Genomic DNA, 22,646 nt, shown 5'->3' with positions numbered 1-22,646 from the left:
AGTAGTAGTAGTAATAGTAATAAACTAAACCCTAAAAATCAAGTTTTTGGTGGTCTGACAGAAAAAAAAAACCAAGTCGCACTTGAGTATTAGTCGCAAGCCTGACCAACCTATGAAAAAAAAGTGCGACTTATAGTCCGGAAAATACGGCATGCCCCCTCTGCCCGGCAACAGCTTGTTATGTTGCGTTTGTTAGGCTACAGTTGTCTAAAAAAATATTTTTGTAACATTAATAGGTGCTTATTTTGTTGTTTGCTGTTTTACTGTTACTTGGTGTTAAAAAAAACAAAAAACACCCCCCCAAAAATGCATTTTTTTCCCTTCCATTGTGCATTTTTTAATACTAAGGTGCCACTTATAGTGTGAAAATGACGGTACCTCAAGTAGCTTGAAGGCACGTTACATACATTTAAATGAAAGCGATTATTAACGGGAAACGAAAAAGGAAGAAAGGCAGAGGCCAGAAGCGAAACCGGTTCCGAGCCTGGCACGTCGGCACGCTACCAAAAGTCTTTCCAGCATTTACGCGCTCAATGAGACTTTTGTTTACAAGCCGGGGGCGAATAAGTCAACTTTTCCACTGGGGTCGAGTTCGCAGACTGGCTTTCCATCTTTTCTGCTGCTCAAGAACATGGCGGCGGGCGGTAGTCTTCAAAAAAATGCATTAGCGAGGGACCACCAAACTAAAGATGAGTGCGGTCGGCCATGTTTGTGGTGGAAGAATTCTCTCAGGGGTTACTCGGGTACTCGGGCCGGTCCAAACGGGCCCACCATCCTCATGGCGGCGTAGTTCTGCAAAGACAATTTGACTTCTGTTAGGTCATGTTGGCTAGCACTTTCATTGGGTTGCTAATTGACGTGATGCTCAATTGGGTTTTAGTCTAAAATCCCATTTTTCATCTCGCCGTTCCGGTTCCAAAAACACGTCTCATTCCGATACTAGCTTAAACCAGATATTTTTCGATGACTCATTTGGACAATTTGTCCAATTCGGACAAAATGAGGACTTTGATGGATTTGTGGGTGATGATGACGTGAGTACATTGTAAAATGGCTAAATAAAGTACAACCGAACTCAGTTTTGCTTCCGCTGCCTTTTTAAAAACGTGTTTTTAGCGTGTGGGTGTAGCGTGTATGTTTAAGTAGTAGTAGTAGTAGTAGCAGCAGCAGTAGTGGTAGTAGTAGCAGTAGTTGTAGTAGCAGTAGTGGTAGTAGTAGCAGTAGTGGTAGTAGTAGTAGTAGTAGTAGTAGTAGTAGTAGTAGTAGCAGTAGTGGTAGTAGTAGCAGTAGTAGCAGTAGCGGTAGCGGTAGTGGTAGTGGTAGTGGTAGTGGTAGTGGTAGTGGTAGTGGTAGTGGTAGTGATAGTCATAGTAGTAGTAGTAGAAGTAGTAGTAGTTGTTGAAGTAGTAGTACCAGCAGTAGTAGTAGTAGCAGTAGTGGTAGTAGTAGTAGTAGTAGCAGAAGTAGTAGTAGCAGTAGTGGTAGTGGTAGTCATAGTAGTAGTAGTAGTAGTAGAGTAGAAGTATTAGAAGTATTAGAAGTAGTAGATGTAGTAGAAGTAGTAGATGTAGTAGAAGTAGTAGTAGTAGTAGTAGTAGCAGTAGTGGTAGTAGTAGAAGTAGTAGTAGCAGTAGTAGTAGCAGTAGTAGTAGTAGCAGTAGTGGTAGTGGTAGTCATAGTCATAGTAGTAGTAGTAGAGTAGAAGTATTAGAAGTAGTAGATGTAGTAGAAGTAGTAGATGTAGTAGAAGTAGTAGTAGTAGTAGTAGTAGTAGCAGCAGCAGCAGTAGTAGCAGTAGTAATAGTAGTAGTAGCAGTAGTAGCTGGTGTATGTTTTGCCATGCCTGGCTGCGTCTGTAAAAACGGTGCGTCCTTTGTGTGTAAAACACAGAAATAGCACTCGTTACTGACACTGCGGCTGAAAATATGATGCGTCGTATAGTCGTGAAAATACGGTAGGTTTAAGGTAAAATACGAATGTGTGTCCATACTAAGAATAATAAAAAAATATTTATATTGGACAAAACTTGCCGGGAAGGAGTACAGGAAGACACCAAGGAAGAGAAGGACGAGGAAGAGGACGAAGAAGAGGAGAATGAAGCACTTGAAGCGTCTCCACAGGATGAAACGCATGGTCTTGTAGGGGGACGAAAACCACAAGAAGGAGGTCTCGGGACGCCTGGAACAGCACATTGTTTTGCTTCAATATTTCTGGGTGGTGTTCTTCAAAGTTCTCGCTTACCGAGGTTCTTCCAGGTGGGGATTCATGTTGGGCTCATCTCGGCCGAGTCCTGCCGGTCTTTCTTCATCTTCTTGTTCGGTCACCACCTCCAGAGACATCTCCACCTTCCCCTGTAGACCCACCACACGTTAAAAACTGTTTTTCAGAAGTTGTCCCACGTCTAAGTTCGGTTTTACGTGGTGGTCTTCTTACCGCTAGTAGTTTTTGTCCGTCCTGGTCTCGGACGCAGGGCCACCAACCCTTGACGGTCTTCTGCTCGAACAGGGACACCCGAAGTTCGGCCGGTTGCTCCAGCAAACGCAGATCGCACTTCTCGGGCGACTTGGCCGGGCGCAACATGCGGTTCAGGTCCATCACCAGGTGACCTGGCAAGGCACGTTTAGTTGCTCCGCCCCCGTCACGCTAAGTTTCATGGCTTTTACGGCGAAAGAATGGAAATACAGACGCTCCCCTACTTACGAACGAGTTAGGTTCCGAGTGATTGTTCATAAGTTGAATTTGTTTGTAAGTTGCTCAGTGCTATATTTTGTATTATAATTTATGTTTAAGGCCTATATAAGTATATTGAAGGTTTATATAAGTGCATTTGTATGTTTAAGGCTTGTATAAGTAACACGCATTGGTTTGTACTGAAAAAAACATGCAATAAAATGGAGAGAATATGTACAGTACTGTATAGAGAGAGAGAGAGATTTAGGTATTAGAAACTGGCCGAAAGAAGCGATCTAACGACGATTGCATTCTTTTTTTCATCATAAATGATGCGGTAGCACTGTATGGCATCATTCAATTGATTTGCAAACTTTGTGCAACGTTCAATATTTGGGTTCTGCTGCTCGATCTTTCTGTTTATAAATGGTACTGACGGTCGAACGATTCTAGTTGTATATGTGCAACGCTCACCACTCTCACGCGCATCAAGCTTCGTTATTATTGCCACTCATTTCAAATGAAATGGCTTGCCTCTTCCTTGCATCTCCCTCAATAGAAGCCTTTCGCTTTTTACCAACCATATTGAATAATGGCTGCACGAGATATTTCATGATAAAATTGAAAAAGGTTCTTTGCGCACTGGAGATACGTCACGCACGTACGCAACTTACGCACTGCAACGACAAAATCGAACTTACGAACATTTTTCGACATAAACGCAATTTGCAGACATGTTCGTATGTACCGTTGTTCGTAAGTCGTATGTTCGTAAGTAGGGGAGCGTCTGTAAACGGTTCAATCTTCCGCCTCCCTCTCGTCAGGTGGCAATAAAATCTGGGGAACATCGCGGCGTTTTGATGTTTCTTCGTCCGCCCGCTCGCCGGCCACAGGAATTCGCGTGATGGCCGGCGAGCGGCGAGACGTTTAATGCGTCCCGACTTGGAAACGCGTCTCCCTCCGAAAGGTCAAAGCTGTTTCTGATGATTTTATGGATTACGAAGGAAAATGAGATCAGCGTCGGCCCCCTTTTTTTCCGTATTGGCGGACCTTTGAGGGATCCCGAGGTGAACGTTAGCGCGGTTTGATCGGAGTTGACGTTAAATATGGAGGCATTGCGGCGTGATGAACGAGCGGAGGGAGACGCCGCGTCCTCTGGAAGTGTTTTTCCAGGGTTCGCCAGTTCTCCACGTTCGGAAAATGTCTGACCCTCGCACCGAGTGGAGGAAGGCGGCGGTCTCGCTGACGAGCTGGAGACGGCCCGGAATGGAAGAAATGCTTTTGAGGACCAGCCCAATAAAGCGGAGCGACAGCAAACGCCGCGGCGAACCCGACATGGTGACAGATCGCAATCTGGATTCCTCATTTTCTTTCCTCGCTCGGAGCAAGAACAGATCGCTTGCCAGAAGGCGAGCGACCGAGGTTATCGCGTGTGACGGCGAGCTAGCTCGCCAAAATTTTGAAGGGTCGGGAAACTAACGGTGGTAATACCAAGGTAGTCGTCGAAGGAGAACTTGTCGTTGTCCCACACCTGAATGGTCAACCTGGGCGCCAGTTTAGTTTCACTTCTCCCCAGATTCCAGAAATGATCCTGTGGGCGGAGACGAAAAAACCGTCACGGGCGACGAGAGGTCACCGGGAAATCTTGTTATTCCGTTTACCTTTTTGTCCACAACGCAGAGCTGCTCGGCCGGAAAGTAGAGGAAAGGGAAGACCAATCTGTAGTTGAAGTTGGCTTCCCCATCCAGCGAACGGTAGTGGACGTCCGTCTTCTGCTTGTTATGCTCGTGGCCGTCCAACCAGCTGAGGAAAAGTCATTGGAGGTTAAAGGTTTTCACCAAGTCTCGGGGTGCAATAATAGCATGAGATACACATTACAGACGCTCCCCTACTTACGAACGAGTTAGGTTCCGAGCGATTGTTCATAAGTTGAATTTGTTCGTAAGTTGCTCAGTGCTATATTTTGTATTCTAATTTATATTTAAGGCCTATATAAGTATATTGAAGGTTTATATAAGTGCATTTGTATGTTTAGGCTTGTATAAGTAATACACATTGGTTTGTACTGAAAAAACATTTAATAAAATGGAGAGAATACATACAGTACTGTATACATACATTAGAGAGAGAGAGAGAGAGATTTACTAGAAACTGGCCGAAAGAAGCTATCTAATGACGAATGCAGTTTTCTTTTTTTCATCATAAATGATGCGGTAGCACTGTATCATCATTCAATTGATTTGCAAACTTTGTGCAACGTTCAATATTTGGGTCCTGCTGCTCGATCTTTCTGTTTATAAATGGTACTGACGGTCGAACGATTCAAGTTGTATTCCCGTGCAACGCGCATCAAGCTTCGTTATTATTGCCACTCATTTCTAATGAAATGGCTTGCCTCTTCCTTGCATCTCCCTCAATAGAAGCCTTTCGCTTTTCACCAACCATATTGAATAATGGATGCACGAGATATTTAATGATACAAATGCGCACTGGAGATACGTTCACGCACTTCCGCATTGCAACGAATTGGGCAGAAGAAGGTAGATGCTGGGTGAGCTGAGCTCTCACAGCGCCAGGCGTCGGTATTAGCGGCGGAAAGAAGTACTACTCGGAAAAAGGCGTGCAATACAAAATCGAACTGACGAACATTTTTCGACATAAACGCAATTTGCAGACATGTTCGTATATACCGTTGTTCGTAAGTCGTATGTTCGTAAGTAGGGGAGCATTTGTACGTGTCGTTGGGGTTGCAGACGAGAACCATTGGGTTCACGGACCCCAACCGATGGGGTCACGAACGAGAACCGTTGGGGTCGCGGGGAATACCGTGTTTTCTTGCATATACACCGCATTTGTAACTAAAAAAATAATGACTGAATCAAAGGTACGGCACAAATTAGACCTGACATCCACGAAACTGCAAGGTGACAAAGACGAAACGCCATACCGCACGACAATTCGGCCGATATGGTCATTTATTTCAAAATAAAAAGCTAAACTAAATTTATTTGGACGTCTTTACATGAAATTCAAGAAAAAATTTCAACCCTATCTTGCATAAAACGTGAAAAAAACTCACTTATTTGTGCTTGCCATTGCTCGCTCAGGGCGCCGCCATCTTACCTTTTACCGGTAGTTAACAGTGCTCTGATTGGCCAGACGCGAGTAGCCTTGATACATGTGTTCGTAGTGTTTACCATGTCAGCACACCCTAATAGTTGTTAAGGCTAATCAAAAGTCTTATCAGCATCGATCCCTGCGTAATGTGTATCCCATGCTGTTATTGCACCCCGAGACTTGGTGAAAATTAGACCACTATGACACACTTTTTCTTAAGATTTTCCCTTGAAAGTAACACATTTATACTCCCTATTAAACCCACGAACATGGAGGTGAAAATTATGAATCAGGGGGCGGCTTATATGAGAGAAATTGTAAAATCCAACGATTTTAAGGCAATTTTAAGGGTGCGGCTTATACGCGAAGGCAGTCAATGTGAGCGAAAATACCCTTTTACGTAGATGTCGCTCATCTTCTCGCCGCTGATACTGACGTCGTCCAGGATGACGTCGCTGGTGTTAAAGATGATGCAACGCAACAAGAACCTGCACGGTTAGAGTCCCAAATAACAGTTCTGTTATACGGGGTCATTCCAGAGTTTTGGTCCAGAATAATAAGGAATAAGCTATTAACACTGAATTTCTTACTTCTTAGCCTTGCGGGGTGTGATGTTAAAGGGGGGTCCAGGTGGTCCCAGACACTTGGGGAACACGTCCACCCACATCATCAGGCGCCCCTGCGGGGAAAAAGACAATGAGAAGCGAATGGGGGATACAAGTAAGAAACCAACTGGGGGGTACCTGTTCAATATCGGGCTGCAGGGGGTTGTACAGAGGTCGGGTCTCCACGTGTTCGGGGACTCGACCCATTTGCCGCAAAACGTGGAGTGCAAGGCGTTCTTCCACCGGACCCAGGTGGTGTTGACACTGCTGCCTGTCAGCTAAGAATCAACACTGCGTTTAAAAACAAAAAGTTCACCGTTGTCACGGTGCGACGTCCGGCGTCTCACCCAGATCGGAGGCAAAATACTGGACCCCTCGAAAGAGGACCGTTTCTCGGTGGTAGACCGGCTTGGCTAGGTTCTGCTGCTCGCATACGCTGGATAGCAACTGCCTGGGGGTGAGCTGGTCCCGCCATCGGTTCAGGCCCGAGCTAACCGTCAAAAACCACAGGACCGTATTTTCACGACTATAAGGCGCACATAAAAGTCTTAAATTTTCTCCAAATTATAATCCAGTGCGCTTTATATATGGACCAATACTAAAATTGTTATCACGATAAAATAAAATAAATCAGTCGATAGGGTACACCATCCTTTACAGCTCTCACAATTATGACAAGCAACCCCCGACTCTACTATTTTCCCGTAGAAAAAGTACTGTGCAGTGACTGCTGGGATATATAGTTCTTTTGTCAATACACCCAATGGATTGTGGCCTGGCGATCGGCATCAACACAGCTTTACGAAGCATGGACGCTAGCTACTAGCTAGCTACTATTTGCGAATGGATTGTGGCCTGGCGATCAGTATCAACACAGCTTTACGAAGCAACGTTGATGGATTTGTGGGTGATGATGACGTGACTAAATTGTAAAATGGCTAAATAAAGTACAACCGAACTCAGTTTTGCTTCCGTTGCCTTCTTAAAAACGTGTTTTTTGCGTGTGGGTGTAGCGTGTATGTTTAAGCTGGTGTATGTTTTGCCATGCCTGGCTGCGTCTTTAAAAACGGTGCGTCCTTTGTGTGTGTAAAATACAGAAATAGCACTCGTTATTGACACTGCGGCTAAAAATACGATGCGCCGTATAGACGTGAAAATACGGTACATAAATATTTAACTCATTTTGGAATTCAAAATGGACACCTGGATCACCCTCACACGACAAAGACAACAGCAGAATCTCCAAAAACCTAAAACTCACCCTTCCCTATCACACCCTAATCCGACCTATCCTCTTACACTTTTGGTTACTAGGGCCTTGCATCCCTACAATTGGCTCCGCCTTATTCCTGTTTGTCTCCGTCGGCATCAAATCCTGGCAAACACTCACACACAGTACGACTGCGGCAGACCGCAACCGGCGCCGAATTTGGACAGCAAGCGGTTCTCCAAGTCGATGACCGTCTCGCCGATCTTCTCGTCTTTGGTCAGGCCGTCGTGGTCGTAAAGCGAAACCCGTAGATCCTTATCCTGGGGGAGCGAACAGCTCAACTCGAACATCCTGGACAAAAAAAAACGTACCCGTTCGAAACGCAAACGCTGACGACCACGTGGATCGGACTCACTTTCCAAAGACGGGTTCCAGTGTACAGGGGGTGTAGTTTTCTTGATCGTTGATGGTTCTCTTCCCGAGCGCGATTTTCACGTAGGGATCGCACTACCCCAAGATGCAAGGACAGTAAATACCAGATAGATTTCGCGTTTTGTCGGTTTGAAAAAGCAAACCTTGCCGTTAGCGTCTTTGGGCTGAAGTCCCCGAGCCTGGACCACGTAGACTCGGACCAGGCACTCCTCCACCCCGTTGGGGGGGAGCTTCCTGAACTTTCGTGGCGGCGCGGGGTCCGAGCGGTCTTCCGGCAGGGCGTAAATCTTAAACATCCCCTGCTCGGTAAAAGCCAAACGGTCTTAGCGCTCTAGCGGGGCGTCGCTGTTTGGACCCCAGAGATTCACCTTGAATTCGCCGACCACCGAATCGTCTTCACCTTCCGTTTTCGTCTTTCCTCGGCGCAGCTTGAAGGTTTGACAGAAATCCCCAAGACCCTGGAAGGCTTCCACCTTCTCCAGTTCTTTGTCATAGACCTGCGGAAAAACGCCATTATCCGATGCGGTGGAAACGTGGGCAAGAAAATGGAGTCAGACCAACCTGCAGGGTGTCCGAACTCTGCTCCAGGTAAATCCCGCACTTGTCAATTTCTCCGGTGGAGGCGAACAATTTGCTCCACCAGTCCATCAGCTCCTCCTCCTGGCAGGGGGGCGCAATCAGGAGGTCAGCCGTGGAAACGGGCGCACCTGACGCCTACGTCAAAGACGGCGCCCCCGCCTCCCCGGGGGTGTCGGAGCAGACCCAAAGTAGAAGATTAAACACGTTCTAAGTCGCTTGTTAACACGTTTCTAGGACTTTCTCCTCAAACCACATGAAAAGTTCGCTCTTGGAGAAAACAAGAAGACTCTTTGTTCTGGAATGCGCGCTGGCGTGAAAGTCAAGCTTGTAAAACGCGAGCGCGGCTTGCCATGAGTCATGTGAGGCCGCGCTCGCCGTCTTCCATTCTCTACAAATGTTGACTGACGGCTTTTTGCGGTTTGGACGCGAGCCCTTCGGATTTTTATGTTGCGCAGGTTTTCCTTTTTTTTTTTTAGGGGGAACGGGGACTCATTTTCCCAGAGCGCCGGCGTCGTCAAGTTGACTAAAAGTCGGCCGTTTTTTTGACAGTCGAGCGGTGGACGCGGCCACGGCAAAGGACGGTGGCTGCCAAGCTCCGCCCCTTTGTGAAAGGCGAAAATCTCACGCGCCATTTTTTCCTTTGTGTGGGCGCTCCAATTGGGTTCTCACGGGCTCGGCGTTGGAGACCCTCCCGGTAAGGGAAAGAGTAGCGTTTAACGTAGCCTATACAAAATATGGAAACTATATTAAACGGTATGGTTTTTGTTCAGGACGATTTTGAAGCCAGCTAAACACTTTCACTTTTTAAAACTACCGTATTTTCTCGCATATAAGCCGCATCCGCGTATAAGCCGTACCCTTAAAACGGCCTTAAAATCGTTGAATTTGAACGATTTCTCTCGTACAACATGCTCCCTGATTCACAATTCAAAAAGGAAGTCATGTGAGCGGTACAACCAGGAAGTGTGTCCGTAGCGGTCTAGTTTTTCAACCTAAGGTAAGATGGCGCCGCCCTGGTTGAGCAATAGCAGGTACAAGTGAGTTTTTTCACATTTTAAGCCAGTTCAGTGTATTTTTTAACCTGAATTTCATTCATAGACGTCAAAATAAATTTGGTTTAGCGTTTTATCTGTTTATCTTTTCTTTATTTTGAAATGAATGACCGTATCGGCCACATTGTCCTGCGTTATGGCGTTTGGTCTTTGTCACCTTGCAGTTTCGTGCATGTCAATGTCATGGTCTCGTTTTCACCAAGTCTCGGGGTGCAATAACAGCATGGGATACACATTACGCAGGGATCAATGACTTTTGATCAGCCTTAACAACTATTGAGGTGTGCTGACATGGTAAACCCTACGAACACATGTATCAAGGCTATTTGCGTCTGGCCAATCAGAGCATGTTTAACTACCAGTAAAAAGGTAAGATGGTGGCGCCCTGAGCGAGCAATGGCAGGCACAAGTAAGTGAGTTTTTTTCACGTTTTATGCAAGATACGGTTGAATTTTTTCTTGAATTTCATGTTTTATTTTGAAATAAATGACCATATCGGCCGAATTGTCTTGCGTTATGGCGTTTGGTCTTTGTCAACTTGCAGTTTCGTGCATGTCAAGTCCAATTTGTGCGCATATAAGCCGTACCCTTGATTCAGTCATCATTTTTTTAGCGACAAATACGGCGTATTTGCGAGAAATTACGGTATTTGTTGGCGAAAACTAGACTTTTGTCCTGTACCTGGGTAGATTAAAACAGCCTGAAAGCTGGTATTTCTTACCGACTCCAAATTTTTGGTGTCAACGCGACAACGATAGCGCTATTGACGCTATCAACGTGAGCGAGCGCGATGACGTCGGCGACAGACGATCCTCTGAAAGGCTTCCAAGTTCCGAAAGCGAACTCGAGACGACCGGTAATCTGGTCGTCATCATCATCATCATCATCATGGCGAGACCATGAAAGAAGAAGCGTCCCATTTTTTTTTTTTTCTGCCGCCACGACTTATTAGTCCTGGCTCTTCGGGTTGCCTTTTTAACGCGGGTGCTTCTGCTTTATTGACTTTGTCCCACCGTAATGCGCCCGTGGCTCGGTGTCTGCGGTGCAGAAGCCCTGTTGACTTTGGCCGCAACCCGGCAGAAAAGCAAGCCTTTAATTTGGCTGGCTTCAATATCTCCCTCTTAATAAAACAAATATCTCTGTTTAGAGAGAAAGAAATCACCCTCAATTAGGGCCCAGCGGCCTGGGGGAGGGGCCAAAACGCGTGCAACATGAGCGCTAACGGGCCTCGTCTGCTCCGGGTCACGCTAAGTCTTCTAATTGACCTGGCTTGGGTAAATAAAATGGAAGAATGTTACGAGGAGCACGGTCGTGCGTGGGGGGGATCCGGTTTCGCGACGAACCGCACCGCGAAGGCCCCGTCTCGCGAACGCCGCTTCTTTCGGCGAGCCGCGACCACAAGGGCGCGACGTGTCGTGTTTCGTCTCATCTCACCGCTGCCATCCATCAGTGTCGCCGTGGAAATATACGCCGTGGATAAAAAGCCTTCCAATGACCTGACGTCTAGTTAGCGGGTGGCTACGTGCTTAGCTTTTTTGAGAAGCGTTGAAAAAAATCGATCGTCAGATTTTTTTATGTTGACACTAAATTGGTCCGAATCCATTTTTTGTATTTTTCATTTTAATTTTTCGTATTTTTCATTTTAATTTTTCATATTTTTCATTTTAATTTTTTGTATTTTTCATTTTACTTTTTTTGTATTTTTCATTTTAATTTTTTGTATTTTTCATTTTGATTTTTCGTATTTTTCATTTTAATTTTTCGTATTTTTCATTTTAATTTTTCGTATTTTTCATTTTCATTCGTTTTATTTATTAAACATGGAAATATAAAAAGGAATAAAATGCTATTAATTGACTATTTGGATTGTCTGTATTGTGTTTGTTGACACTAAATTGGTCGGAATCCATTTTTCGTATTTTTCATTTTAATTTTTCGTATTTTTCATTTTAATTTTTCGTATTTTTCATTTTAATTTTTCGTATTTTTCATTTTAATTTTTCGTATTTTTCACTTTAATTTGTTTTATTTACAGTTACTGGTCTTCTTTTGTTGGAAAAATAATAATTATAAAAAGGAATAAAATGCTATTAATTGACTATTTGGATCATCAGACTTTTGTTTGTTGACACTAAATTGGTCGGAATCCATCTTTCGTATTTTTCATTTTAATTTTTCGTATTTTCCATTTTAATTGGTTTTATTTACAGTCAAATGGGTGTGCATTTATATAAATGTGAACAAAGTTTGTTACCCACGTGGAGGCTGCTGCTAGAGGCGGAGAGGTTAATGATAGCGGAATTGCCTCCGTCTGCAAGCTACACACTCGTGCACACACACACACACATACACACACACATGCACACACAAGGTCAGTAGCATAGAAATGAGATGGGTAATAAACATCCTTTCATTTCGCCTGCAATATTAGCATTAAAATTGCTATCAATGGCATGCTTCTGGGGTGAATGGTCGCCAATGGCGTGGACGTAAATGGGTGTCAATTGAATGGCCGTACATGGACATCAATGAATGTGAATGGTCACCAATTGCCTGTCCGTGGGAAATCAGGGGATGTTTTTCGCTCCAAAAGATGACATTTTGCATGAGTGAAGATGATGTAAATTAATGATAAGATATAAGCTAGCGTCAATTAAGGAAAAGTGTTTTTTTTTCGTTAATATCGCAGAGCAACGAGCAAAGCTTGCAGATTTCAGCCAATTGGAGACGACTAAAATGAGGCCACCTGATGCGGGATGAGTGGCTCCTCGTCATCAACGGTGATGAAGGCGTCGCCGCTGACCACACGGGGCATCGGACCTACGCAGACGAGCGGATCAGTCCAGAACATCGCCCTTACCAACATGGCCGCCTCTACCAACATGGCCGCCCCAAAAAGGCCTTGCCATGCCTTCGCTAAGAATTCAAATGAGCTTATCACGAATGGACGTCCAAGCCGATTGAACTGGGTGGGCTCCGCCCACTTCAAATGGATTGGACGCCTATCACCACTCATTAAAAAATGAACTTTAAAAAAAGAACTCTCAAAGAATGCCGTGTTTTTCCGTCTATAAATCGCCTCACCTTTCCCCGCCTCCGACCGATCGCTATGCGCCGGATCTCCGTCCTCCTCCTCTGGGGGGCAGCGGTACCCCTCCAGGGACAGGATGGTGCACTGGCCCACCACCGGCTTCCTGCCGAACTGACGGTTGTCGATGACCTTGATCACTAGGGGGGGCATGTAGAGCTCTTCTATTGGCAAATTCTGTCAAAATCGAAAAACTGAATGATATACGGAAAGTCTAGTCGAGACCTTCAACTTCCGACCGAGAGAAAAACTCAGGTAACGTATAATAAAGTAAATTGAAGTGGAAAATAGGCAGTAAACAACACGGTAGAAAATGCTGGGTAATAAAACAAGGTCAGCGCTTACCACGTCGAGAAAAAGGGTGTTGACATCGAAGTTGGCTTTCTTCTTTACGTTGCGGATGACGCAGCTTTGGACTGTGATGCCCGCACACTCCACCTGCAGGCTGGGAGACGTAACGCTGGCCAACTGGAAGCTCTTCAGGTTCCGAACACCCCACGCCAACACCTATACACGGGAGATCTTTTTCCTATAGGTCTTAAAAACCAGTTTTCCCAGACCCCAAGATAAAGGATGCTTTTAGGAACAAAGTGGCTTCTAAAATAGAATTTAAAAAGACTTTCTTCGATTGCAGTTCTCTGCAGAACAGGTTTAATCCCACGAGGAACCACGTAGACGTTGGGCTCCCTCTGAGGGGGGAGGCACGGAAGGTCCGACTCCTCTCCCTGCCACGAGAACGCAACATTTTGAAACATTCACCAGGTCCCACGAGGAAAAACTGCATTTTTTAGGAAACTCTACCCATGGTTGCACGCTGTCGCAGTGGAATCCCGGGAACATCAACTAGGCAAACAAAAACAATATATCTGTTTTTATCCAATTCATCTTTGACAACTCGGGGACTGACCTCATCCAGGACATTGCTGCCGCTCCTAAAGTCGGCCTGAACATAAAAAAATAAACTATGATCACAAATCTGCAAAGTACAGTAAAGGTAGAAGACGAGGACACACCTCCAACCCTAGAACGTGGTGAACCGCTGGCTGGAGAAAGAAGAACATTTTCCTGAAGACAACCCTTCGGCATGCCCGAAACAACTACCAACCGTGTCCCGGCGTATGAGCTCAAACGCCGCCAACAATTCCCCAGCGTCCTTCTCGGCGAGGCGGATCGGGAACCAGGCCAGACGGGGCGAGTGTCCCAGCGAGGGCGAGCATATGCAGCGACCCATGAACTCATCCGCTCCCTGCGTGGTTGAACGAACCAATTGGGTTGAACTTCTTCTTTCAACCGCATTCTATCCACTCACGTAGGTGTCCTGGTCATAAAGCTCCACCACCACGTGCGGGGGGCCGGCGGCGGTGGCTTGAGGGTCTCCGAAAATCTCCACATCGTAGAAGATGAGCGTCTGGTCCCAGGTGGGGTTGAGGGTGTTTCGCACGGTTACCGTCTTCTGGGACTGATGGAGGAAAGATACGATGGCGTAGGGGTCTGAAATTTAGAAACCAAAAACCTTGTCATTTGACTGAAACATAAACAAAAGTCAGTAATACCTCGTTTATCGCGGTTAATAGGTTCTGCTCCAATCAGTGAATAACCACACTGTAGGGAATGTCTTTTAAGGGTGTCTTACTATTATCTGGACTTAACTCCTGAAGATAGACACTGCTCTCTAGTGGCCAGTGAAATAATCTCCAATTGTTCAACTCCCAAAGATGGGGACTGCCCTCTTGTGGCCAGTGAAATAATAAATCCATTTTTTTCTGGGCAGCTGACATACCAGAAAAGCTGTCCTTGTCCATGGCCATCAGGTCCCGACCTTGATACAGGTAGCAACGCAGGTGGTAGCGGGTCCCACCTAAGAATAGACGAGAACATCAGCAGAAGATGAAGACCACCCAGCGGTTAACGCAAACTCACGGTCAAAAAAGCAGGAAATGGTGGGTCGGTTGACTCCGAAGGTGGTGGTGATGGACTTGTCTTCGTGTTTGTCTTCTATACTACTCTGTTGGCCCAAGACGGGACGCGGGGTCAAAGGGTTGGCGGCTTAATCCGGCGCCACCGCGTCTCACCAGGGAACACTCCAGAGCAAAGATGGCCGCCGGGCCCGTCTTCTCCAGGGGCTCCATACGGCACCTCCACCTACGCCTCCGGAAGCTGTCAGTCTTCTTTGGCTTCAGGTGGAACCTCCAGCCGAACAGCGAGGAGTACTCCCAGCCTTCCCACGCCGCCTCGTCCGGGCGCTGCTGCAAGGCCAGTCAGTACATTTAGTGCGATTTGGAACAGCGCTGTAGTTTTAAAAAAAATAATGAGTCACCTTTCTCAGGGCTTCCATCTTCTGCCGGTCCCGCCTCCTCATGCGCAGCCACCGTCTGCGCCGGTTGGTGTGGTACATCTTCTCCGCCGGTACCCACGACTTGGGCCGGCGGTCCGGCGGCACGGTAATACCGTACTCCCAGCCTGCAAAGAGGAGTCGCGTCGGAACTGGTCTTCATATTTTGAGGTCCATGACGCACCGTGATCGTCCACGCCCCTGTTGAGGTCTTCGCACCACTCTGGGTCCTCCCAAACCCAGCCCGGAGGACACTCCACGTCGTCTTTCGGCACAGCCTTTTCCCCGTTCTGCAAAACGCACGGTTTCAAGAACTGGTGTACCGATGGAAAACTGCCTCGCCACTACGTACCACGTCGGTATATCCCTCGGGCATGCCGATCCACTGTCCACCAGGTAACCTCATCTGGTTTTCAAAGACTTCCTCCGTGTAGGTCATGTGACCAGCGTCCGCATCAAACAGGAGTCTGCCATCGAGTTGTAATCATATTAGTAATAACAATATTTCCGATGTATGACTTCGGATTTGCCGCTTACGTCCTTTCTGGACTGATGTACCAGTCCCCGGCCCACGTCCAGCCGGGCGAGGGTTTAAAACTCTCTTTGGGGAGTTTCACACGTCCCGTCACGTCACTGAACTTGGGGTAAGTGAGACCCGTGGTTCCCCAGCTTCCCACCAGAGCGAGTCGGGTCTGATTCTCGTACTGTCCGGAAAGCAACAAGCGAGAGATGTTTCCCAAAAAATTCTAAATCGTAATTGGCCGGCGACGAATCTTACCGTCTCTGCGAACACGGAGAGTTTTCCCTCCGCAAACGGGTTGAAGTGTTTGTCGTCAACGGCCAGTCCAAACCACACTTTGACCCTGAGCTGACCCGGAAGTTTGGCCTCCCCGCCGCCCCCTTGTGGGTACTGCGCCAGAGGTACACACACGGTTTGTCGCTAGTTCTACCAGTCTGTTCCCGGTAGTTCCCCAACATTTTCTTTCAACATCAAGAATTTATCATATGTTTAGCAACAGGTAAAATACAACATCGTATATTCTCACTTTAAGGAACACGGTCTGCAGAAGTCCGCAGTGTTTGCCGCTGTGGCGTTCCGAGTAGAAGACGGTATGCGCCGGAATGCGGTAGTACGCCACCCTTCGCTCGCCCTGCAGCATCCAGATCACGATATCGGGGAGGCTGTTCTGAGGCTGCGGAAAAACGTCATTCGCTTCTCTTATCCGACGTCCGTCTTTCCCCGCGTTCTTGTCATACGCACTTCCTCGGCCAAAGTCCTCAACCGGCTGGCCCAGTCCTCCGCCTGCTCCATGACGGAGGAAAGCTCCGTCGCCGGTCCGTGCTTGAGGGCCAACGCCGCCACCGTGATCTGCCGCAGGTGCAGGGCGCGGATGTGTCGGAGGGAGCGGTCCAGAGGGGTCGCGCACGGCCAGTGTTCGAGAGACGGCAGCTCCTGACTGGATACACCGCTTTCCTTGACGATATTTTCAAGCCGGGTCTCAACGAACGTAGGGAAACGCAGCTTACCTGCAGTCTGCGATCACCTGATCCAACAGCTCCACCACTCGCAGTTCCAGTTCATCCATGTCGCTTCTTGCCTTCATTTCCAGCCGAACGCGTTGCAGGTTGGCCTCCTGGACAACACGGACGCACGCTAGATGAGTTTTGCCGCAAACACGCGAGCGCTGGAAGCTCACCAGTCGGTCTAGCATAGCCAAAAGCACGTTGAGCGCCTCGATCCTCGGAGCGATATCTTCCCACGCCGAGGACAGAACAACAACCGGCTTCACGTTTCCCCACGGGAGGTAGTAGTAGTGACAACCTGGAGTTCGCAAAAACCACGGCAACGCTGGGAATGACGATTGATCGGGTCTGGGGGGGACCCTACGTCACCCACCGTCAAACACGGCCCGGCTAAACTGCGTGGTGGAGGCCAGCGGAAGACAGCTGTAGTCGAACTTGTTCCCGTAGTTCCCGATGCTGACCTCAAACTGCACCGCGTCGTCAACGTCCTGGAGGAGCGTGGCGGAGTAGAAGGCCACAAAGAGGGAGAACTTCCTCTTCCTCAGGAACTTCTGCCGGGTCAGAGTTTTAGGAGTTTCGGGTGCGAAATGAGCGACTCCGTGTCCGGGGTCTGTCAAACCTCAACGACGAGCAGATCGTCTGATGGAATATCTTCAATTTTGGACTCTGGTTTGTCTACCAGCTTTGTGGTGAGCTCCAGCAAAACCCGACCCCGGTAGGCCGCGCCCTCCCCCTGACAGGCACAAGAAAACCACCTTCCCAATGTGACCTTAAACCTCAAGTAACAGATGATGCTAAGGCTTCAGAGGTTACTTTTCCAAGGTTCAACGCTCCATGGGGGTCGTTGAAGGTGCTGAACTCTCTGGGACTGCCGTACAAGTTGACAAAACACGGGCCAAACGTGGGCAGGAATCCAAGCGTGTCGTCCACTGCGAATACACACATGGACGAAAACTTAACGGACGAGTTTCTTGGACAAACACCAAAGGGAATCAGCAAGAGAGGAAGAAAAAGGCCAGAAGACATACTGCCAGAGGTCACGCTCCGTGGGGTCAAGTCGTCTGAACAGGAAGTTGCAAGGAAGGACAGACATCCAAAATAAAAGAGCAAGAAGACGCTAAGTTTTCCAAAGTCTCAAACAAGCGTGGAAAGGAGAAAATGCGACAGATTCAGAGTGTCTTTCAATTTCTGGGACAAATAAAAATGGACAACGCACCCTCAATCTCGCCTCCAGGTGCGGAGATCTTGGACATACAGAGGTGGGCGGTGCCAATCACATCGTTGTGACTGGCTCGGTCCCTGTCGGGAAAGGAACAGATCGATCTCGTCATTTGCAGACGCCAACAATATCAAATATAAAAGCAGTTAAGACAAGTCCACCAGTCGAGAAGGCGGATCCTCATCTTCTCACACATGGACGGAAACTGGATGAAAAGGCAATACAGGTTTGTTGAACATCTAATCCGATTTCACCCATAGACTGGAGGTCTCACCCGAATTGGCATTGTGAGACTCTGGTGCCATTGTGGATTGGCGTTTTTCTCCAAAACCTTTGTACACACCTGAAAACGATCCAAAAAACACATGTAAAATGCGCAATTTTACCCACACGGGGGTATACACATACTGTTTTGCCAGCAAAATGGATCTCCACCAACGGATCCACCAAGTTCTTCCTATGGCTGTCGAATCCGAAAATCTGCCTGACCCCGTCCATGAAGGCATCGTCCACTGCGCCATTGAGGAGGGTCAACTCCATGCATGCATACCGACCGCCCCATGGCACCCTGGACTCACTCTGAGGAAGGTCTTCAGCCCTGAAGACCCTCAAATTGAAAGCCGCTGCTCTGAGGGACAGACCGGCGGGTTTCAGCAAGTTCCCCTCGATGTCCTCCTTGTCCTCCACGCCATCTTGTTTGTCCGCCTGCAAATTCCCAAAAGAATCATCAACGTGCCCCATTCTGAAAGGAACTAAACAAATTCTCACCGGCGGCTCGTCTCCAGCGGCCAACACCCACAAGCTGACTTTGAGGTAACCCCGGACCCCGGCAGACAGGTCGTCGGGGTCACAAAGTAGTAGCCATTTCCTCAAGTAGCAATGTCCTGGCAAAGACACGGGTGTCGTCTTTCACGGCGGAGACAACGGGGACGGCGGTAAGCTCCCTCGCGACTTACGGTGCTGGCCGTAGACCACGCCCAAGTCCAACTGTGGGGACAAGCGAATTCAGTTGTCATAAGAGCCCTCCTGTGGCGCCGCCGCGAAGGCTCACCTTGAATTCGCCGATGACGGCGTCCGTCCGGAGCGATCGCGAGTCGCACACCTGCGTAGCCAAACCAGCGGCCTGTCAAAGAGGCGAGATACGGGGACGAGGCTGCCACTCACCGTCATGTAGATGGCGTCATCAAACAAGTCAGATGGCGTCTCAAAGTAGTTCAGGAAGAACATCTGTGCACGGAAAATATCATCAACATTCGTCGAATATCGACTCCACGGAAATATGTTTTCAACCTCGTCAAAAGTTGGATTGTTTCCTCTACGGATGCGGGTCCGCCTGCTCTGCCCAGCCACCGTGACCTTTACGACCGGGTTGATGTTGACCCCCGGGAGTTGTCGAGCTTCTATCACCCTCACGCGAACCTGCCCAGGTGACAAAGATAAGCCCGAGCTGCGTATAACTCACCTTGCCCTGCCACACCTGAATGTCTTGAGGTTTGTTAGCCAGCGGCTTGGGTTGACTGCTAGCGCCTCGGCGCCTCCTCTTCAACCCTCCGTGGGTGTTGTAAGATGGCGGGGAGCGTTTGGGAAGCTGGGCTGCGGGGGATTCCCGTCCCTGAGGACCCTGGGGGCCAACCAATACCAGCGAGCGTCCATCTTCCGCACCCTGATCCTCTGGGACCTCCAGCATGATCATGCTCTCCGTGTCCTCCTCACCCAAAGTGTCCAGGGAGATCACTTCGCCAAAAAAACAAGTTCGTTTTTATAACGGGCAAACGGTGTCTTCTGCGGGGGTCTTACTTGTGACGGTGTCCATCTCCACATTTGGGTTGGAGTGCGGCAGGGGGTCTGGCAGGGAGGGGGATTGGAAGATGGGTGCTGATCCGGGTGGAGGGATGTAAGAAACCTGCAGGGTAAGCGTAGCCTAGAACAAAAAGAAATATTCCCGTGGGATTAGTTTTTGATGGGGATTGTCAGATTTGGCGGAAGTCTCTCACTCCCGTGTTGTTCCGTTTGGCGTCCAGCAGAGGGACGGTGAAGCAGGCGGCCAGACCGGGAGAGCTGAGGAGGTCTCGAACGGCAAGACGACTTTCACCCAGAAACCTGCACGAAACATCGGCAAACATCTGGCCACCGTTGACTCCAGCGTCGGCAGTACTCACCTGTTCCTCCCCATCTTTTCGTGGTCCTTGACGACGCAGTGGATCTCGGCCCCCGGGTCCAAAGGAACTCCCTTCAGGTCCCATTCAAACCCCTGGAGGCATCAAAACGTTTACATCAAAACGGTAAACCGGCTGGACGATGATTCGCCAGTGTACCTCGTTCCAAACCGGATTGGGGTTGTTCTTGATGACCTTGGTCTTCTTCTTGGACCCTGCGGGAAGTTAAACGAGGACATCATCCCTGGTTTATAAGGACACGGAAAAGAGTCATTTTCTTTCTTCTACTTGGCTTTCCTGTTTTCACCAAACACCCGCGTTAGCACACCTCTGCTCTCGGACGCTATCTTAACAAAACACCTCCACCCTTCCTCACAGGGGGTCAAGAGGGGTCACGTGGTCTCCATCTCCCAGAGCAGACGTTCTGGCTTGACGTCTCGGAAAGCGGATGCGGGCCGAGAATAGACGGCGTACCCGCTCTTTTCCTGTACCTTTCAATTTGGGCCGAGGCTGACCGATGAAGGTGCTCTTCACCGGCGTGCCCGACAGCAGGAAATGGCGCTTGCACAAAGGCAGGAAATTCATAGAGGAATCAGACGTCAACTTATGGGAATCGAACTTTCGGGCCGTGTCCGCAACAGCGATACAAGCGTCTTAAGACAATTTGAAGGTAGCCGTTCTTTTCTTACCTCGAAAGATGACACTAACCAAAGGGTCCGAGTGCCTCAGATGATTGGCCCGCTGAACAACACAACGCAACATGGTAGAAACCCCCAAGTTTGTCGGTTACATCCCCTGCCGACTTGCCGGAGACCAAAAACTAAACCGACCAACTCTTGTCAGCCTTCCCAATCCAAAATGTCCGTGTCTCTCTTGTAAAATCCAACGCAAAGGAGACCAGTCCTCACCAAAGCGGCTTCTCCGCAGGACTGGGTCCCACTCAATGGGTAACAATTGAACATGTCCGGAACACCTCACACCCAGAGGAAATCCCAACATTTCCTGTTCTCTCTTCCTCGCCTGTCTCCTGCTAACTGCAGCGTCGCCATCCCTTCTTATTTATTGATTTCATCCGCACCCGCATGTTCCTTTACCCTGAGGATGTCCAAACAGTTTTTTCCAAAGCTCCCCCCACAAAAAAAAGGCCAACTTGAAATCGATGATCGGAATCAGGTAACAATTAAAAAAGCTCAGGGTTTTAACAAAAAACTACATTGATGTCTAAAATGTCTTTTCCTGTGTCTGTATTCTCACCCTTTTGCTACTGTGACAATGACATTTCCCAAATATGGGATGAATAAAGTTATCTAATCTAGTCTAGTCTAATCCAATCTAATCTAGTCTAAACTAGTCTAATCTAGTCTGATCTAGTCTAGTCTAATCTAGTCTAAACTAATCTAATCTAGTCTAATCTAGTCTAATCTAGTCTAATCTAGTCTAATCTAGTCTAATCTAGTCTAATCTAGTCTAATCTAATTTAGTCTAGTCTAATCTAGTCTAATATAATCTAATCTAATGTAGTCTAATCTAATGTAGTCTGATCTAGTCTAATCTAGTCTAATCTAGTCTAATCTAGTCTAAACTAGTCTAATCTAGTCTAATCTAGTCTAATCTAGTCCAATCTAGTCTAAACTAATCTAGTCTAATCTAGTCTAATCTAATCTAGTATAATCTAGTCTAATCTAATTTAGTCTAGTCTAATCTAGTTTAATATAATCTAATCTAATGTAGTCTAATCTAATGTAGTCTAATCTAGTCTAAACAAGTCTAATCTAGTCTAATCTAGTTTAATCTAGTCTAAACTAATCTAGTCTAATCTAGTCTAAACTAGTCTAATCTAGTCTAATCTAGTCTAATCTAATTTAGTCTAGTCTAATCTAATCTAATGTAGTCTAATCTAATGTAGTCTAATCTAGTCTAAAGTAGTCTGATCTAGTCTAATCTATTCTAATCTAATCTAAACTAGTCTAATCTAGTCTAAACTAGTCTGATCTAGTCTAATCTATTCTAATCTAGTCTAAACTAGTCTAATCTAGTTTAAACTAGTCTAATCTATTCTAATCTAGTCTAAACTAGTTTAATCTAGTCTAAACTAGTCTGATCTAGTCTAATCTATTCTAATCTAGTCTAATCCAATCTAATCTAATGCTGCAAATCAATTAAAACTGGTCCGCAGTTTTGACTCCGCACTTTCCATATTTGTATAAAAAAATGAAACTACCAACGAGTACACAGCACCTTCGGGGGACACTGAAACCACTTTTCCAATAATAGCCTCACAGCTGTTTACCAGGGGGAGGGGCTAAGGGCTATAAGCAATAATAATAACACAAATAAACATTGCTTTTTAGGCACATTATGATTAGATCTGCATCCCACTCCCCGGCTATCCGGACCACTCCCTTTACCTTCGTGTGAGACGGTGCAGTAGGCGTCGCTGATGTCGTCATCTGGCGTTCGCAGGCGTTCCGCGCAGAGGATGAAGACTCGCAGCATGATCTGAAATCCAAATATTCTTCTGTGAGATAATTATTTCATAACGGTGAGGGAGAAAATGATAGACTGCTACGTTAGCTGCAGCTCGAAGCTGACTCACTGCAGCCAGTATGCACACACACACAGACGCACACACACATCGGCACCCCTGCGGACCTTATTTTTG

General features: G+C 47.3%; 1 protein-coding gene across 1 annotated transcript; it reads right to left on the bottom strand.

Moving 5' to 3' along the window:
- Nucleotides 1–307: 307 nt before the first annotated feature.
- On the bottom strand, nucleotides 308–22,580 carry dysf (dysferlin, limb girdle muscular dystrophy 2B (autosomal recessive)). The gene is made up of 57 exons (XM_077588340.1): nucleotides 22,393–22,580; nucleotides 20,144–20,199; nucleotides 19,988–20,079; nucleotides 19,823–19,928; nucleotides 19,626–19,749; nucleotides 19,306–19,562; nucleotides 19,119–19,247; nucleotides 18,993–19,055; nucleotides 18,880–18,930; nucleotides 18,785–18,815; nucleotides 18,597–18,712; nucleotides 18,407–18,533; nucleotides 18,237–18,340; nucleotides 18,103–18,171; nucleotides 17,990–18,033; nucleotides 17,826–17,908; nucleotides 17,638–17,670; nucleotides 17,423–17,538; nucleotides 17,229–17,342; nucleotides 16,983–17,160; nucleotides 16,783–16,907; nucleotides 16,613–16,719; nucleotides 16,347–16,542; nucleotides 16,132–16,278; nucleotides 15,864–15,995; nucleotides 15,623–15,789; nucleotides 15,438–15,552; nucleotides 15,270–15,375; nucleotides 15,071–15,213; nucleotides 14,826–14,999; nucleotides 14,674–14,758; nucleotides 14,534–14,611; nucleotides 14,063–14,244; nucleotides 13,859–13,999; nucleotides 13,767–13,796; nucleotides 13,661–13,696; nucleotides 13,555–13,596; nucleotides 13,379–13,478; nucleotides 13,099–13,262; nucleotides 12,750–12,930; nucleotides 12,412–12,485; nucleotides 11,924–11,983; nucleotides 8,596–8,694; nucleotides 8,403–8,531; nucleotides 8,178–8,333; nucleotides 8,018–8,109; nucleotides 7,783–7,953; nucleotides 6,740–6,882; nucleotides 6,531–6,670; nucleotides 6,378–6,466; nucleotides 6,180–6,275; nucleotides 4,332–4,473; nucleotides 4,162–4,261; nucleotides 2,434–2,606; nucleotides 2,242–2,351; nucleotides 2,031–2,178; nucleotides 308–792 (listed from the first exon to the last, which is right to left on the bottom strand). The coding sequence occupies exons 1-57, from the start codon at nucleotides 22,478–22,480 to the stop codon at nucleotides 736–738; spliced, it is 6,411 nt and encodes a 2,136-aa protein (XP_077444466.1). The 5' UTR covers nucleotides 22,481–22,580; the 3' UTR covers nucleotides 308–735.
- Between the last annotated feature and the right edge of the window lie 66 nt (nucleotides 22,581–22,646).

This window comes from Stigmatopora argus, chromosome 20 (assembly GCF_051989625.1).
Source record: "Stigmatopora argus isolate UIUO_Sarg chromosome 20, RoL_Sarg_1.0, whole genome shotgun sequence".
Taxonomy (NCBI): Eukaryota; Metazoa; Chordata; class Actinopteri; order Syngnathiformes; family Syngnathidae; genus Stigmatopora; species Stigmatopora argus.
This window is presented reverse-complemented; position numbering and strand designations above follow the sequence as displayed.

What these genes read in the sequence shown, in the direction of transcription:
- dysf (XM_077588340.1), bottom strand. Translation starts at nt 22,480, where the DNA reads ATGCTGCGAGTCTTCATCCTCTGCGCGGAACGCCTGCGAACGCCAGAT. An exon ending in TTTATGACCAGGACACCTAC is followed by an intron (nt 14,000 to 14,062) that starts GTGAGTGGATAG and finishes TCAACCACGCAG; the next exon opens with GGAGCGGATGAGTTCATGGG. An exon ending in AGCGACATCTACGTAAAAGG is followed by an intron (nt 4,474 to 6,179) that starts GTATTTTCGCTC and finishes ACTTTTCCTCAG; the next exon opens with CTGGTTGGACGGCCACGAGC.